General features: G+C 42.0%; 1 protein-coding gene and 1 non-coding gene across 9 annotated transcripts in view; both read right to left on the bottom strand.

Annotated features, from left to right (window-relative positions):
• The window catches only part of DTNB (dystrobrevin beta), a 178,728-nt gene that overhangs the window by 146,766 nt on the left and 13,432 nt on the right, over positions 1–18,530 (bottom strand). For all 8 annotated transcript variants that reach the window (XR_009556037.1, XR_009556035.1, XR_009556036.1 and 5 more), the window contains exons 2-4: positions 14,948–15,015; positions 12,970–13,050; positions 3,262–3,479 (exon numbers count right to left, since the gene is read on the bottom strand). Coding sequence is in view for 4 of the 8 variants with exons in the window: in XM_060250860.1 (XP_060106843.1) it covers positions 3,262–3,479; positions 12,970–13,050; positions 14,948–15,014 (366 nt within the window). In the remaining 4 variants the exon portion in view is untranslated. The remainder of the gene's footprint in view (positions 1–3,261; positions 3,480–12,969; positions 13,051–14,947; positions 15,016–18,530) is intronic.
• On the bottom strand, positions 15,912–15,982 carry TRNAC-GCA (transfer RNA cysteine (anticodon GCA)). The gene has a single exon. It is a non-coding gene; the product is annotated as a tRNA-Cys (tRNA).

The following is an 18,530-nucleotide window of genomic DNA, read 5'->3' as shown; positions in this document are numbered from 1 at the left end:
AGATGCAAATTCTCACATTCTGTGAAGCTTCCCTCAACTGTAGCTGCATGATGCTCAGCTCAGCCTCTACTGCCCCCACAAGCTATTCTCCATTAAAAACAGAAAGTGCACCAGCCATTGCTCATATGAGCTAGTTTACATGCAAATCACAAGCTCCAGATGGGCACGTGAGTAACTGGGGGCTACACACAGGATTCCTTTGCCCCCTCCCACCTTTGATGAGGTTTCACTAGGCAGAAAAGGAATGTGAATTATCATGCCCTTTTGTGAGAAGCAAACAAAATAAACAATTGAAATATACAATATGGGCATTTAGGAGAAAGCCGGTCTGAGGACCTTTGTCAGTTGACTTGTGAAGAAGCTGCAAATGCAGCAGAACGCGATTTAAGTCGATGACTGCATGAAGGCAAGATTTTCTCCTTCGGAAGCCGACATCAGTAGGAGGACTCCGTTTAGAATTTACTTCTGAGTAGTAATACTCCCTATAGACCTTTTGGAATTTTCCGGAGTCATCCTTGAGAATTGTATTCGTGTTTTGGACTTTATGCTCTCTATGTGATTCATGTTTTTGGAATGATTTTCGAATGCAAAATATATCGATTTTTGTAAAAGTTGTAAATTGTATCTTGTATTTTTGACACAGTTGTTTTTTAGCTTTTTTTTGTGAGAAGCAGCAGTTCAGCTGGATCTCCCCAAAGACACAGCTACAGGGGCTTCTAAGGGGAAAAGTTCCTATGAGGTCCCTGGCATCAGGTCACCTGAGACCAGTGAAGGCAAAGACTGACGATGAATCCACATAAACTAATCAAGAAAGAGAACCTTGGAGCAATCACATTCTGAGCAGTCAAAGCCCTTGAAATACATATCCAGGTCAAAGAAGTTGTACAGTGAGTGGGGGGGGGGGGAGGGGGAATGTGGTTAGCTCAGGAACACAGTATGAACTGAAAGTTTTCTGTGTCAACATCCCCCCCTCCCCACCTAAATTTTGCCTTAAGAATAGGTTTACACACACCCCTCTCTGGAAAGCTACCGTGGTACAGCTTCAGGTGGGTAGCCATGTTGGTCTGAAGTTACAGAACAAAGTTTGAGTCCAGTAGCACCTTTAAACCCAACAAAGTTTAATTCTGTGTGTAAGCTTTTGTTTGTGTCTGAAGACGTATCCATGCACACAAAACTTTATACCCAGAATTAAACTTTGTTGGTCTTAAAGGTGCCAATGGACTCAGGCTTTCTTCTAATGTGGTACAGTTGTTAAACTGGGACCTGGAGAGACATCCACATTCAGTCATTTTTTTCTCAGCAAAATCTACTACACAAGGCTGCTGAGAGAATAAACACAGAGAAGAGGAGAATGATGTAGGTCCCTCTGAATTCTTCAGAGGAAGGTTGGGAGCAAAATTTAACATGCAGGTCTTGGCTCATTTTGCATGCTTTAATCTGATCTTGGGCACATACCGGGCAGAGAGGGAGAATTTGGACTTGCACATCACTATTACAAAGCATTTTACTTTCCCCAAGTGCTCAAAATAGTGTCATTAAACACTGTCAGTGATCGCTGAAAACAATCCTGACAGGTTGGTGTTATCCCGCGCCCCGCCCCCCGTTCACCAGGAATGAATTCATGAGCTCCATCACAGTTTGTTCTCTTAACAGTTACACTTCACAGATGCCTCAAAACCAACCACCCCCAATACCATGCGGCAAATTACCACTGAAACAAGGACTCCAATATGGAAGTCTGTTTAAAAGGAAGAAAAAGTCAACTCAGTGGGTACACTTAAAGTAGCTCTTTGGATTCCACCTTGAGTTTTTGCTGTATTCAGAATTGGGCGGGGGGAGGTTGGGCGGGGAGTTGCAAGAAGAAATGCAGTTCAGTGGGTTGACACTGACATTATTTACACATGGCAGAAAGCTACAAAAGACACAGGAGCTCAGGTCTAGGAACACCAGAAGCTTTTGCACATGCTGCCTGTGTGTTTTCAAATATGCTTCTGTCAACATAAAAGCTATGGAAGCATATGTGTCAATTCCTCAAGAACATCATCCTCAATGCAACCACACTCAGAAGACAAAAAGTCTTGCTCTTTAGAGCCAAAAATGGGCTCTCGCACACAGGGACAGGACACTATAAATGGGCAACTAAAAGAGCCTTCCAATTTATACGTCTTGAAAAGTCATATTCACGCACATCATCTTGAATTTTTCCATGTTGATACAAGCCGCTCTTCTCTAGTTGAACGAGCCTTCCACGTTTTCTGTCTCCTGGAAACTGACTGTTTATTTATTTATTACAATGTATATCCCGCCCTCCCAGCAAGCAGGGAAGAGCTTAGGAAGAGCTTCAATCATAGAGGGCAGTGTTGTTCATCCTGTCATTCACAAATGACCCACCAACTTTCTTTACAGCACTCCTATTGCCTTCCATCCTGTTAGCTGCCCACTTGGCTCTCCTTTCCTGTATTGTGTCTTTTGATTGTGTCTTTTGCTTACCCAGCTCAAGTGGATTTGGCTTTCTAGCATAAGAAGCACCCTCCTTAATCACACTGGTAATGCAGCATCCTAATTCACACAGTGGTCAACCAGATACTTTGGAGGGCCAATAGCAAGGCATACGGTCAGAGGCCTTCCTGGTATTCAGAGGTTTACCACCTCTGAACGTGGAGGTTCCCTTAAGTCACCATACCTAGTAAGTAATTTAAAGGCATTTCAATATTCTCCCAAATTTGCATCAACTTGGACTCTAATCAGTATGATGTCCTCTCCTCAGTTCAGACTGATAAAAGTCAATGTTGAACAGCACTGATTCCCTGCAGAAGACCATTTCTGTAAAGCAATAATATCCTGCCTCTCTCTGTGACCCCCCCAACAGTGGCTCAAGGAAGTTTTGACGCCCTGGCCTATTTGGCTGAGTACTGCTATTTCTGGTTCTGTATGGCACCTGTAATAAGTAAAACTGTAACAGCACTGACACTATACATTCTTGCTGGCTCTTTTTAGCTACTCTTTACATACACAAAGAGCAACAAGCACAGCTCATGAGCTAACAAGGTGGCCTGTATCTGTTGCCTGAAGAAACGAGACACGACAGAGAGATAAGCATCTTGCTCAAAACAGATTTTAAGGCTAGAACAAGGGTGTGCCTCCTATGCCATCTGCTCCAGTGTGGGCATGAAAGACGTCAGGCACCTGGCATAGGCAGCATCCACTTGCAAGCAACATGGACTACTTAGAGAGGGAAAAAACAACAACCAAGGCAGTTACTAGCCTGTCATATGCTGCTATCATGAAGTTAAGAAGAAGGCTGATGGATTGCTCCACACTGATCTGGTGAGTAGAAGGAAGGCGTTTATTCAGCTGGTAGTAGATGGATGAAATTATTGTTTCCAATCGAGAAACATTTATCTCTGTGTTGTGATCCAGGGTATTAAGGCCATTGTCTCGGAAGGCTTCGATCATGTTCCAAATATCCACAAGGTGAACTGGAAAGGAAAGGGAAAGGCAAACTTTACTACTAAATGATGCACCTCTAGTTACAATTTCAGCTGGAATTGCTCTGCCAATAAAACACAGCAACAATGCCCTGAAGGCTCCTCCTGTAGAAACAGCCTCAAAATGTCTAGCTGTCAACCTGGAGTGAACTTTGAGGCTCACCATGCTATATTGGCGCTACAACAATGGTCAAAATCCAGCACCTACTCCATTTAACAAGCCACAAATATTTTCCCAAGCATTTCTCATTGCAGATATTTTATTTGGTATTGCTTAATGTACACAGCCAATATTTGTAGCTGGCTCTCTAGCTTTGGGTGCAGAGCCCAGTAAAATGCCTGACAAGGAGATTGGAAGGGGCCCAGGAAAGAATACAAGTCATGCATCAAATAAATAAATGCATAGCATCTCCTTGCTCACACAAAACAACACCAGGCAGAAACCAGACACTGGCTTTATATAAAGGCAGTTACCATCTCTGGACTCTCATATATAAAGGCAGTTTTATATTTCTGGAATCATATATAAAGGGTGTATATATAAAGGCAGTTATCATTTCTGAACCAGATTCTGCCTTCTCCCCTGTCCCATGTGCACATTTCTCTGTCAGAATGAACAGTTTTCCTTTATCAGATATTGCTGTACTGCTGTTTGCGTGCTGTACAGCAAACTGTGAGATATAACAGTCTTTGTACAGTAATACTAGGAAAAGCCCCTCGAGAACAACCATTCCTTCTTTTAAAAAAATCAGAGAAAAACTCTCCAGCTGCACAGGAACAGAGTGCATTCAATACAACCAAGAAACGCCCCGCACCCTTCCATCTTCTTTTAATCAATTGATTATCCTCAAATATCAGACAGCTTTTCTTTTTTGCTAAGCTAGATACTTTCCCTTCTGCTGTTCTAGTGGACAGATTCCAAGGAGTACCCTACTCAGATAGTTTGTGCACATATGGGTCTGTGGGAATTGAAACTTTATCCCATGTTTTCTTTGAATGTGTGCCGATGACCCCTTTGAGAGATCTGTGGATACAGAATATGATAGTTTCCAAGGTTTCTCTTGTTTCTGTGTCTTCCCTGCTAAGCTAATACTGACCCTGGTATTACTGCGGCTGTGGCTAAATTCCTGGCAGTAGTGGCGTCTATGCAAGGATGGAAAGAGAGTGGTTCTGTCCAAGACCACTGGGGCAACAGATTGATTGTAATTTCTTTATTTAACAATCAATCCATTTCTGGGGTGGGGGGGGGAGTGACGAAGAAAGGGGAAAGGAGCAGAACAAAGAGACAGACAAGTTGGCCATATGAGAAGGAATGCACAGCAAACAAAAAAAAAGTAAAAAAAGCACTTCTACAAGGTATGGTAGGATTTTTTTTCATACAAATACTTATGGATCTATTTGGAAGAGAGTAATGGTCTTCATCGTTCCTTTAATCCTAACCTGTACCAAGGAACCAGCTCCACAACTTTTTACCTTATATATATTCATGTGCACATACTCACATTTACCATATACTCCACTACCCTGGTTTTGTCACTGATGCTTCCTGATAACCCTGAAGGAAATAGGAATACTCCTGAGGAAGTTTTTTTGGGGAAATAAGCCTATATCTGGGTGCTCATTGGATAGACCTTTTTTATAAAATTGTAATGTTGTACTTTATATTGTGTACAAAAAGATTATATGACTCTTAAAAAGGTTTTACTAAACGTTGTTAGCCAGTACATCACAGTGCTTGTTTTTGGTATTGCTTGTAATATCCCAGGTTGTTGGTTTTATTGCTTCCTTCTCTCTGGCAACTTACCACATTCTGCATGCTTTCCTCATCTTTTTTTTAAATCATTGACACAGACTTACTGTGTGCCATATAATCCAATTTGCTCTTGGTTATCCAATGCACACTAAACTTTCTTTGTGCCAAGACATCACTTTGTAAGTCACATGTCCCCTTTGTTAAACGGATGCCCTTATTTACCTCACACAGTCTTTCTCCTCAATGGGAACATGAAGCAGCAGCCTGTTTTGTTCCCTTCTCCTCCACTGTAAGTTATACAGAGAGAATATGAACCAGTGAACTTCCATGGCAGGGTGGAGATTCAAACCTAGGTATCCCAGATCCTAGTCAAACCACTACACAGCACTTCCCATTTCTTTTTTTTTTCTTCTGTTGCTTGAAGTATAAATTTAGCAGCTTGGATGGATACTCCACATCTGACAGATTTCTGACTCATGAAAACTTATACTGGAATAAATTGTGTTAATCCCTACAGTGCCACTGGAACCCAGTTTAAATTCTTTTTTTTTTTTAAATTTAAACGATTTTATTGCTGAATAAAAAGCACACAAAAAAGAAAACAATCAACAACCACAACATCAAATACAAATACACAGTTCCACATACTAACCTAATAACATACAACAATAATAACAATATGTTACCTACCACACTCTAATAACATACCAACAAACTAACATCATGCTAACTCCCCATTCACACAAGGAGCGGTCGAGGTTATCAAATTACAAGTTCTATTATTCCAAATCAACACCTTTTTCTTTAACCCATCGATATACTGGGTTCCACGTTTCGTTACATCTCTGGATGTTCCCCTCTCTTAATCTAGTAGTCAGGATATCCATTTCTGCAGCTTCTAATAGCTTAACAATAAACTCTTCTCTGTTAGGTATTATGGCTGTGTTCCAGTATTTGGCGTAGAGAATTCTCGCTATAGTGACAATGTGTAATAGCAGCTTCATGATGGGTTTAGAAAGATTACTTGTACAGATACTTAGCAAGTATAACTCCGGTACGTGGGGTAAATTAATTTTAAGAATTTTTTGATCCATGTACCAATCAAAGCCCAATACTTTTTTGCCTGATCACATTGCCACCATATATGGTACATGGTTCCTTTAGTTTTTTTACATTTCCAACATCTATTACTATAATCCGGATATATCTTTGCCAATCGTACCGGAGGAACCCAGTTTAAATTCTGTTTCACACTGAACTTGGTTTACATGCAGACCTGCCTCCCTTTGAAGCATTTCTCTTCCATCTCAAACATTTCCTTTTGTAACACACATGAATGCATAAAACTACATTTAATCTCATATCCTTCCATGGGGCTTAACGTGAGCACGATACAAGTGATCATGTGAAGGATGCAGAATGTTTCTCATCACTACCCATCTAACCTAGTGCAGCAAATTCTCCAGACTTACAAAACATCAGCACACTGAAAATTATATCCAGTGGTGTGGATTCTACTCCTATCCTACTACCCCACTGAGCAAAGTCTAAAGTCTGAGAGCCAGGCTGGTAAAGTGCGCAGACTCTACTCTGGGAGAACAGGGTTTGATTCTCCATTCCTCCACATGCCGCTGGCTGGGTGACCTTGAGTTAATCACAGTTCTCTCGAAGCTGTTCTCTCAAGAGGAGCTCTCAAAAGAGGTCTCTCAGCCCCACCTACATTACAGGGTATCTGTTCTGGGGAGGGGAGGGGAGGGGAGGGGAAAGGAAGGGAAAGAAGCTCTGAGACTGTAAACAGCTCTGAGACTGAGTGAACGGTGAGGTATAATTCTAGTCTCTTCTCTCTTCCCCCAACAAAAGAGCCACTTAAACTGGAAGAAAGCTCCTTAGGCTGGAGGAAGTCCCCTTGGATGATGGTTGGATCCTCTCCAATATATTGAAATAAAACCCCTTGTTCCTGTTACCCAGAATCTCAGCATATCATTTGCAATAAGTGATGGCCCTGTAAATGAGGAGCAATCAAAGGAATGACTCGGAAAAAAACAAGAAAAACCTGAGGGCAATATTCTTGCACCTTCCTAGTGGATTCTCCAGGAGAAGGTACACTGGAGCCTGCTCCTTCATATAGTCACCTGACTATGCCAATTCCTGTCCCCTGCCAAGGACTTCCTCCGGTCTTTCCCCGCTTTGCTTGCTCTCCCCCTGATTTGTCAATAAGCACAGTTGCTCTCTGGCTTATTTGCCAAGCTGGGGTCAGAAGATGGGAAATCAAGGGGAGAAGGAAGAGCCAAGATGGAAAGACATGCCCATTGTGCAGGAGACAAGGAGAAGAGCAGCACACCAGATTCCTTGTTCCTCTACCATCGCTGTTGTTTTTGGCAAGAATGGCAAGCTCTTATTCCACTACAACAAAACATGTGGATAATGTGCATGGACTGGTGTAGTGCCAACTTCCATGCAACAACAAGGAGGCTTGACGTACCAATATGTTAAATAAAATAAAACCTGATGAGCAGTTAGCCCACACAAACTCCATCCCCATTGCACTTTCTTTCCTCCTTCTCCCTTGCCTGCACAGTCAGCTGCTGATTGCAGACAGCTTTAAGAGCTAAACAAGATTAAATGAAATTGTGGCAGCAGAGATACTGCTACCCAGCCTCAATCTGGTGGTGCCTCAGCAATGGCCATGATACCAGCTGGAGTCCCACAGTACAAGTAAATAGCCAGATACCCCCATAAAGGTCTTGGACTGTGCTAACTCATTACATTTCACTTCAGCTCCCTGGTAGCCTGACCTACAATGCTCTTCCACTGCTGAAATACAGCTAAATACATTTATTTTCCCTCTGCAAACAACTGCAAACTGGATACAACTATCACTCTACATGGAAGGCCTGCCTCAATGAGCTTTGAGTGACAGAGAACACGTGAATGTAATGTTGCCTTATACCAAGTCAGACCACTGGTCTGTGTAGCTCAGTACTGTCTACTTACTATAATGGCAGTGGCTCTACAGGGTCTCAAGCAGAGAAACATCTTCCTTGATATCTGTGGTCTTTTCATTAGAGAACCAAAATTGAACCCGGGACCTTCTGTACAGGCTCGGCCACAGGGCACTCTGGAAAGGGGGAAACTGGACTTGCTTCACAGCCTTGCCAAAAGAGTCAGTTAAAAATGCTCCTCCTTTCATAGAATCATAAAGTTCAAAGATATCTCCGGGGTCCTCTAGGCCAACACCCTGCACAATGCAGGAGGGGGGATCTTTCTCATTAGAAAAAAAAAACACATTAACAGGGAAAATATAAACCCTTCCTTTTCTCTGATTGCCTGGCTCAAGTGTACTGATATTTGACCACTAGCCCACAGATGCTTGACCAGAAGAGCAGGTGAAGGAGGCAAAGTCACCCTCATTAAGGGCAACCACTCCCGTGATAGTGACATTTACAGCACTCAGCTCCGTTTCAGAGCACTGTGTTGGGCAGCATGGGCAGTGGAAGTCTGGGAGAAACTGAGACGTTCAAGGAATTTACATAAGCCACCAGTGTATGCACAGCTGCATCATTTGATCCTGTAGTGTGTGACACAACATTCAAAACAAGTAACAGGTGGCTCTCATTTTCCCAGGGTTTTGTTGATGTTTAATTCTGTTTGGCTGCTAATGCCCTTCCCCTTCTCCTATTCTCACTTTCGTTTTTAATACCCCTACGGTTTTTATTGCTGCTGTTATTTAGTTCTCTCTGCTGGAATTTTATGCTGGGGGGTTGTATGTTAATTATACAGTTGTTATTATTGGATGTTTAATGTTGTAAGCCACCTGGAGAACAATGACAGGGAACAGTGAAAAAGTCTAGCAAACAAGGAGCAAAGGGTGGAAAGGCATCACACAACTTGCTTTGACTACTGATGCAAAGTTTATGATCCATGTAGAGCACATTGTGAAGGTCACTATGAGCTGTTGCATTCCTGTAGTGAAACACACCTTATTAGCTATAAGACTTCTTCAATAGCCAACTGTATTAATTTGCTTTTAGAGTTTAAATGTCCTTCATGAAGGCTAGACTGTATGTTCCTAGTTCTGCATATGCTCTGCATATCCACAAGAGAGTCAGCACCAGGTGATGAGTAAACGGAATTTCCCCCTAACAGCAGGGAAGCTTTATACCTATTTGTACTTTTCCCACTTTTGTTCTGACAACTGCTCATGCCTGGCCCTGCCAGACACTATTCCCCTCCTCATCTCTGTAGGATGCATTTCTCACTATCTTCTCCCATGGGCCACTGTAACTTCAGCGCAACATACGTCAGTCTCCAAGGAACTGACTGAACAAATTGTTCCTACTCAGCTCCCCTTAGCATAATGGAAATTTTCCCATAGAAAACCGTTACCTGTTTTTACTGTCAGTGGCTTCTACCTGAAAGAGACGCTGTCTCACATAGCTGTGAGAGTATTCAGAAAGCAGCCTCTACATGGGGCTGCCCCTGTGCCGGACCTGCAAATTGCAGCTAGTGCAGAATGCTGCGGCCCGGCTGTTACTGGGCCTCCCAAGGTGGGGGCACATCCGGCCGGGCCTTCGGGCTCTGCACTGGCTTCCAATAATATACCGAGTCCGGTACAAGGTGCTGGTCATCACCTTTAAAGCCCTATATGGCCTGGGACCTGCCTACCTGAGGGACCGTCTCTCCCCACACGTTCCCCAGAGAGTACTGAGGTCTGGCACTCAAAATCTGCTCACCATCCCCGGGCCCAAGGAAGTGCGTCTCAAGGCAACTAGAGACAGGGCCTTTTCCACAATGGCCCCTATGTGGTGGAACCAGCTACCGGAAGAGGTGAGGGCCCTGCGGGATCTTGCTCAGTTCTGCAGGGCCTGTAAGACAACCCTCTTCCGGTTAGCCTATGCCTGATTAGATAATGTACCTACCAGATATCTGTGATTATACTGTATAGTTTTAATGTTATAATTTTAAGGTTTTTAGGTTTTAATTGTCTGATTTAAAATGTAATAACTTGCTCTGATTTTACTGTTTTATTGTCGTTGTAAGCCGCCCTGAGCCACTTGTGGGAAGGGCGGGATAGAAGTCACCAAATAAATAAATAAATAAAATTAGAGCCAACCTGGATTTTCCAGAAGTATAGGCAAGAGAGGTTCAACTTGTCTGCCTTTGAACAGACTTGACCAGCCATGCTATAGTGAATATAACAGGAAGTGACCTGGCTATCCCATTCCCGAGGGAAGAAAGTTTCCATTCCTGCCAACAGACCAGGATGAGAAGATGCTGACAGCGGGGAAGTCCAGGCCTTAATAGTTCAGGAGAGGCTGCCAAGACTACTGCCAGATGGGTGGGCCCAGCAGACCAGAATAAAGAGGGCTGCTGATCCTAATAAGAGTCAAGGGGAGAAGGGAGCGACATCAGATTATGTTGGGGTTCCCAGTACTCCAGAATAGCCTGAAGATTCTTGGTCTGCAGAGCCTCTAGAAGGACTCAAGGTGTTATTTCAACAAACCACCCCAGTAGATGGACCTGAGACTCCAGAATTTCATCACTAGACCTAGTCTCCTTACACAAATTGACATTTATCCATTATTCAAGGCTAAGTAGGTAAGATAGAAACTCACCCTATCAGGTGGAATCCAGTTTTAGCCAATTCTGAGACAGAAGGGGGCAAAGTATTCACTCAAGAGTATTACATGCATACCTGTACTTTGATACTTTCTGCTTATATAGTGGGCTCACTGTCCAAACATGTTGCCTCATGTTTATGGGAAGTCCCTACAGATTTGAAATATTTGAAGAACGTTACAATATTCTGTGCCCTGACATTCTCCTTCTGATTTCTGATACATTATATAGATCTACGCCACTTACCAACAGTTTCAATGAAGACATGATGTCAGTTAAACTTGCACATGTGGCAAAAGACATGTGTCAGCTTTAGAGGGTATATTATAGGTTGCCTTAATCTTACTAATCAAAAAGGATACAGTTGAACAGGCATTGTAGAGAACCAGATTGTAATTGATTACTGCCTCATACGTATCAATCACGGATGTGAAGCTTTTGAAGGGATGTGTTGATTAAACTTAACTGGCCATTCTAAGTTAAGAGAGGGACATATTAAAAGGGTTGGGAACCCTAATAACCAAAAGTAATTATTTCAGATGGGGTGATTAGTTGGAAGTTGGTTCCTAGGATTAGGAGCACACATTAAGATGTTGTTGGTGTTTATTTTTTTAACCATTTTCGTTCTTTTTGGATTCTGTCTCTGTGTTCAATGTTTGCCTATTATATTAGCATGGTGCAAGACTTATACACCAGAACTGACAATGCCAGGTGAGCGTATGATAATGGTTATCCAGCAGTGTGAGGAATATCAACACATGGGTGGTATTAGACCAATAGAGGTCGCTGAACCAAAAGGGGGGACTTGAGCGACACAACTTTGGTTGGGAAGGCCAAAAGCATGCTTAAGTAATATCTTTAAGGGTTAATACACAGCTAGGCCTGAATGAGAAGAAAAGATAGAAGTTACCAGCATCCCAGTCTTACCTATAACAAAACATAACATGCACTATGCCTTACTGCATTTCTACTGTGTTTCTAAGCAACAACAGAGGTAAAGGGTTCTTAGAGCTCAACCTGGATTTATCTGGTCAAGGTGCATGCAGAATAGAATTTCTTTCCTGTCCAATAAGCTGCTGCCAGCCTGGCAAAATTTATCAGTAGTGTATAGCTGCAATGAAATTATGATGGATGTTGCAGCCAATTAGGATGTGTATGTGCTAACATGTACCAGATTTGTACAACACTCTGATGACTCTGTGCTATAGAAATCCTATTCCCCCACCTCAATTCTTGACTGTTGTGAGGTGGAGGGGGCAATCAGTCTAAGTTACTGGAAGGTTCTATTTACCTTGTCCAAAGAAATGTCTTCTCTCCCCCTCCACATGAAAAGTATTGTCAAATTCTGCCCCCATAGGCTCCTCTTGCCTACATCAGAATGGGTTCAAAAGGTGGTGGCGGCATATTCAAATTTGAAGATGGAAGGAAAGGATCAAGACTGCGTCAAGGTGGCCCCAATCCTCCACAATATTCCCTCTTAGCCTCAACTGGGCTTCCACACTTTCCAGAGATAGTACACAAAAGTGCTTAGACTGAACAACTAACTAAACAGGACAGTTAAAGCAAAGGTCTTCCTAATTTTGTATTTTCAGTTCAAAATTATATCTTCCATACTTGAGGAGACAGATACACCATAATGGCAGGGTATCTGTTAACTACCCTCCACACTTCACAATTAAGGATACATCTGACCATCAATCTCCAATTTTGACATATTTATTTCCTTCACTATGTGTCCCCCCCCCGCCCCCTGGAATTAAATCCAAACAAATGGTAACCATGTAAACCAACCTTGTTATTACTGTTTGGTCCTTGCATCTGTTAAACATCTTCATTATGTTGTAAGCTAACTTACAGCTCACTCTCTACTTATATGTAAGGACGGATAACTTCCATTTCACTGTATCTGAAAAAACGTGCACACACATGAAAACTTATATCTTGAATAAAACTCTGTTGGTCTTAAAGGTGCCACTGAATTCAAACTTTGTTCCACATTTCCCAAAGTTAGTCTTCTAGTGACCAAACCAGTGTGAGACAGAGTCCAGATAGAAAATAGCTATGACATGTGTATTTATCCACCTTGCAGAAGAGTAGTTTCTTACTTACGATTACATCTTTTTTGCACAAATCTCAGTTTACAAGCAGTCCGATATGTTGAAAGTCGGATGACATCAAAATTCTGGGCCCCTACAAGCCAGAAAAAAAGTCACCTTAACAATGCATTCCCATTTCTCTCACAGTTCTATTGTGGAAAAAGGCCTTCATCATGGTTTGATGACATTCTCTCTCTGGCAGCTGCATTTTAGAGCGTAATTCTTATTGCACAGTTTAACTTGTGTCTGGGCTACACCACTTCTTAATTCAGCTGAGTGATCATATGATGAAACTTCTCCATATAACGCACAGTCTTTCACACAGAAAAACAACAGGCCAAAGAACGCAGTTCTAGCCTAGCCTTCTCTCCTGCATACCGGTTGCTATGTGGAGACACAGATTCCCTTCACACAGCATTCTTCTGAAATGATGCAGTCCAATCTCAGCTTTATCACATCAGTGAGAATGAGGTCTCCAATTTCCCCTACTTAAAACCATGATATTTACTTCTGACTTCCTGTTAAGAGTAAACAAGAAACAATTTCTGCTTCATTTTCACTCCTTTTCCCCCATGCAGTGGGTAATATTTTGTTAATTGCATTATGAATCATTGTTCAGGGAGTTCTATACTTCCCTGCATTATGAAGTTTCCGGTAGGTATGTGGCAGCTAAAACTGGCAAGATCTTCCTACCCAGTTCTAGTCAAAGGCTTCAAAATATGCAAGAAAACTATAGTTAAAAGTCTCTTGGCAGTACTGAAACCCAGACTCAATAAGGTTTGTTTGCTGCCAATGTTTTCTCACATTAACATTTATGCAAGGAAGGTTGTTAAACTTAAATTTACAACCAAGACAGATATTCCCCACTTTTCTCAGGTTAGGGCTTGTTTTAAGTTCAAATTCTCACTGTGATATGAAGCTATATAGGATGACTTTGGGCCACCCACTCTCTCAACATAGCTTACCTCACAGGATTCTTGCAGGGGAAAAAAATGGAGAGAAATATAATGTACACCACCATGAACTCCTCTGAAGGAGGGTAGAATAAAAATGTACCAAATAAACAACCTTACATGGACCTCCTATTTCCATGGATCATTTGTGAATACTCAAGAAATCCTTCTCTTCCTCTCTCCATCCAACCCCAATGCTCTGTCTTTTCTCTTTCCACTGTCACTGCCCCAGGCTACTTCTTTGCTGCTTGCTATAGATACAGCAGGCATATTCCCAAATACTCCAGGTTCCAAGCAAAAAAGGGCTCTCCCAGCATCTGATTAACTTCAGCACCTTTGAATGGAAATGAGACAGGCTGATCCTGGGACTTCAGCATGCAAAGCGGGTGTTCTGCCACTGAACCACAGCCTTGTTTGGTGTAGTGGTTAAGTGTGTGGACTCTTATCTGGGAGAACCAGGTTTGATTCCCCACTCCTCCACCTGCAGTTGCTGGAATGGCCTTGGGTCAGCCACAGCTCTGACAGAGTTGTCCTTCAAAGGGCAGCTTCTAGGAGAGCTCTCTCAGCCCCACCTACCTCACAGGGTGCCTGTTGTGGGGGAGGAAGGTAAAGGAGATTGTAGGCCACTCTGAGATTCAGGGTCAAGGGTGGGGTATAAATCTAATACCTTCTTCTTGTTTCCAGTCACTGCTTAGTGGCCAGGACACAAGCAGCCACATTGAATAGCTGGCGGATGGGATAGGAAACTGTCCCCACAAAAGCAACTCCAGAGAAGCCATTCAACCCTGAACTAAAGTACCTCTACCATAAGGAGAGAATGGAGATAATACTGTGTGAACAAAGGAACAAGTAAAAAGAATTAAGTCTTGGAGAAAATGTCAGAACTTGAAGTTTGTTTCAAGAGATTATACCCCTGAAGTTTTTTATCTTGTGATGTTCATCATCTCTTGGGAGAAATAAGATCTGCTAGCATTCTTTTTTTGAAAGGCTATAGTACATTCCTTAGCGAAGCTGTAAGCTTAAAAGTGTCTTACTTACTCATTTCCATGAACAGCTGTCTCTTTTCTGCCATTGTCCTCCTCCTTTTTCCACTTTCCTCAATCATCCTAAAGACACAAAGTCAGGGTTTCAGCTCCATGTTATCCTCTTAACAAAAAAGAAATCATATTCATACTCATCATATTTATCCAATAGTTCTGCTTTTAGTCTGTTCCAGCAAGTCACACAGGAAGTAGCTAATACAAAACCACTAAGCAAACATGAAGATTACATTGATAGTTTGACAACTGGAGTATGTAGAGCAGAAAGCAGATGACAGCAGTTTAAATAAATTGCCATCCCTTTGTTTTTAATACAGATCCAGGTACAGGTGTGGGGAGCAGGGGAAAAGGTAGCAATATCCTGCAAAAGAAGCTGTGATTAATGCCTGTAAAACCTGCAAGCCCCTCCAAAGTTCCTCCAGCTCCCATTTGCAACCAGCTCTACTTCCATTGTTGAAGACTGCATAATACTGATGTGTGTGTATATATATAATATAAATTTGCACACACACCTGCCTTTCTCTTTAGCACCTCAAGTCCCAGGGCAGGTAACAATATGTAAAGAACTGGGTAAAAGTAGATGTTAAAATAGATATATGAGGCATTAAATCCATATTAAAAACCAGTTTAGAGCTCTGACCTGGATAGCCCAGGCAAGCCTAATCTCGTCAAATCTTGGAAGCTAAACAGGGCTGACTCTGGCAAGTATTTGGAAGAGAGACCCCTAGAGAGAATACCAGGAGTCAGGACAGGCAGCAGAGGCAGGCTATCAAGTTCTCTGTACTTCCTTCATGCCCCAGTTGGAGTCACCAGAGATCACCATGACATATGAACATATGAAGCTGCCTTATACTGAACCAGACCCTTGGTCCATCAAAGTCAGTATTGTCTTCTCAGACTGGCAGCAGCTCTCCAGGGTCTCAAGCTGAGGTTTTTCACACCTATTTGCCTGGACCCTTTTTTGGAGATGCCAGGGATTGAACCTGGGACCTTCTGCTTTGCAAGCAGATGCTCTACCACTGAGCCACTGTCCCTCCAAGCATGGGTGCGCATGCACACACACATACACAATCCCTCCCCACAAAAAACACCATTCTAGAAACATGATCCACTAGGAGATATTCCCTTGTTGCACAGGCTTGGGCTGTCCTGAAAGCTCTTTGGAATAACTGTCATATAGCCTCATCAGAAAGCCATGAGGTCAGAATCTCCTGACCTTTTCTGAGAGGCTGTTCCACAGACAAAGGGTCAACCATGGAAAATAGCCACTGTTGTGTCTGCCATGCTAGCTGTCAACTACCATTAGAAAAACTTCTGGAAAAGCAGCTTCTGCACCCCAGCACTGAAGGTAAACCTGCACCTGCTGAAGAGGAACATAAGCTGTTAGGGGAAGAGAGGCAAATCCCACAAAGTCCCCCAGTGATGCAATTCTCGTTTTCATGCAGGAACACTGTTAAAAAGTTTTGGCTATGAACATATAGAAAGTCATTCCCATTCTTCCTCTCCTTGATTTTACTCGTTAATCACATATTTAATAGAGGATAATTAGTACGGTTCCTGGAATTACAGGATGCTCCTCAGATAGGGCTAAAAAGTCATCTTCACTATGTCCAATGGCTTTTCAGGAACTATCAGGTTCTGTTAGCCAACAATGGTTCTATTTGAGGGCTTAAATGGATTCTAGAGTGGGCTAAGAACTTTTTAATTTTATATACATGTACACATACTTTTATATGTCATATAAAATTAAAATGTTTCTTCATTCCATTTCAAGTCTAAGAGCAGATAAACACTTTATCTTTCTCTCTAATACAGAACACACAATACAGAAGAAAAGGCTTCTTTAGTAGTCAATAAAAATTGATATACTTGCCCTATTCCCCACTGGATAAGCTCAGACAAACATAAATGATATCAAATTGACCTTATTGTTTACATGTTTGCTTATTTCAGAAGTATCATAAAAGAGGAAAGTGGATGTGCCACCTAAATTCTTTAGGCCAATACTACAGGACCTATTTTAACAGGTTTCGCTCTTCTTGGAGCTCATCAGCTGTAGGTAACGGCCTATTTTGCAGTACGTTTTCAAAGGAAACATGGTTATGGGGGCACAGGAAAGCTGAGAGTCATTTTTGTCTCTCAACCCCACAGTTTATTACAACATGAAATTTGCACTAATTTTAGGATCTGAGATCACAGCTACTTGACATTTTGCATGCAAGCGTTACTTGTCTTTGTAAAGTTAAAAAAAGTCAATTGACTTGAAATGTGTGATTCTCTCACTTATAAGAGATAACTGCTCTATAATTAACAAGTAAAATCCATTACAGGGGACCTGCACATAAAGACTCTGTAACAGTAGTGTATTATGTTAATTATCCAAGCCTAAGTTGCAAAGCCCATATTCAATGATGGCTTCCTGGCCAGGTTCCCATGAGACAAACAGCCCAGTTGTATCTGCTACATCAGAGTACCATTAGAAGACATGAAGTAGATGTTCAACCATCTCCAATACCAGATTATAAAAGCAAGGGGCTCCCATGTTGTCAGTTTGGAGCCTTCATCAAGTGCAGGATGTGGCAGCTCTCTTCCACACAGGGCCAGGTTAAACAAACCTTGTCAGAAGAACAGTTTATTATTACCTCTCAGAGACAATGGATGGTCCGTTCAATAAAACCTAACAATCTCAGACTGAACATAACAGGGAGACCACCATATAGAACGGTACGCACTAGTGAACCAAGGCCTCCCTCTTCACCAAGCCAGCAGAATATCAACAGAAGATTTCTTTAATTCAGAAAGGGCTTGTGGACCTGGCTGACCCAGGGAAAAAAGATCTTGCATTTTCAGGTGGAAGATGGTTTATGAAAACTTGTGCGAGGGGTATATTAATGTTTGATGCAGCAGGAGTCTTATAACTAGAGTATTCTTTATTGTTTTGTGTGTCATTACTCAAGCACAATTTCTGATTGGAGGTGTATGGAATCAAAATAGATATGCAGCAATTGATGATGCTCGTTTAGGTGGGCCAGTGATGTTATTTGTTCCCATTGAAACCAAGAGATTGCCCTCACTTAAATCTGCTTCTGCCCATTAGAAAAAGACTCCAGCATAACAATGGATTGTCAAATATACATTCTATCAGAACCTATAAACACGCACTCTGATTGAATCATGTTTGGGAGACATCCTATCCCACCACTGAGCTACACATCTACATATCAAGTTTGAGGTTTGCTTAATTTCTACCTCAGAGTTTAGTTTATAAGCCCTTGAAAGCTTTTCTGTGCTGTAACTCAAAGTTCTGAAATCCAGGTAGCTATAGTGTATTGAACTTCTAGTACTAAACTTGAATTTTATGTGCAAAACAACATTCCTGTTTTATTCTGGAAGAATGTAAAGAAACAGCTAACACACAGCCCATTTTTTAGCACTGATTTATGCTGGTAAGGTAGAATTCAGAATCTTAATTACACCTTATGAGGTTATTGAGTTCTTATCTACTGCATGAACAAATTCAAAAGAGAGACATTTCAGAGTATACCAACTGCTCCAAATATGCAGTTCGCTCTCTATTCTCT

This window comes from Heteronotia binoei, chromosome 1 (assembly GCF_032191835.1).
Source record: "Heteronotia binoei isolate CCM8104 ecotype False Entrance Well chromosome 1, APGP_CSIRO_Hbin_v1, whole genome shotgun sequence".
In the NCBI taxonomy this organism is placed as follows: Eukaryota; Metazoa; Chordata; class Lepidosauria; order Squamata; family Gekkonidae; genus Heteronotia; species Heteronotia binoei.
This window is presented reverse-complemented; position numbering and strand designations above follow the sequence as displayed.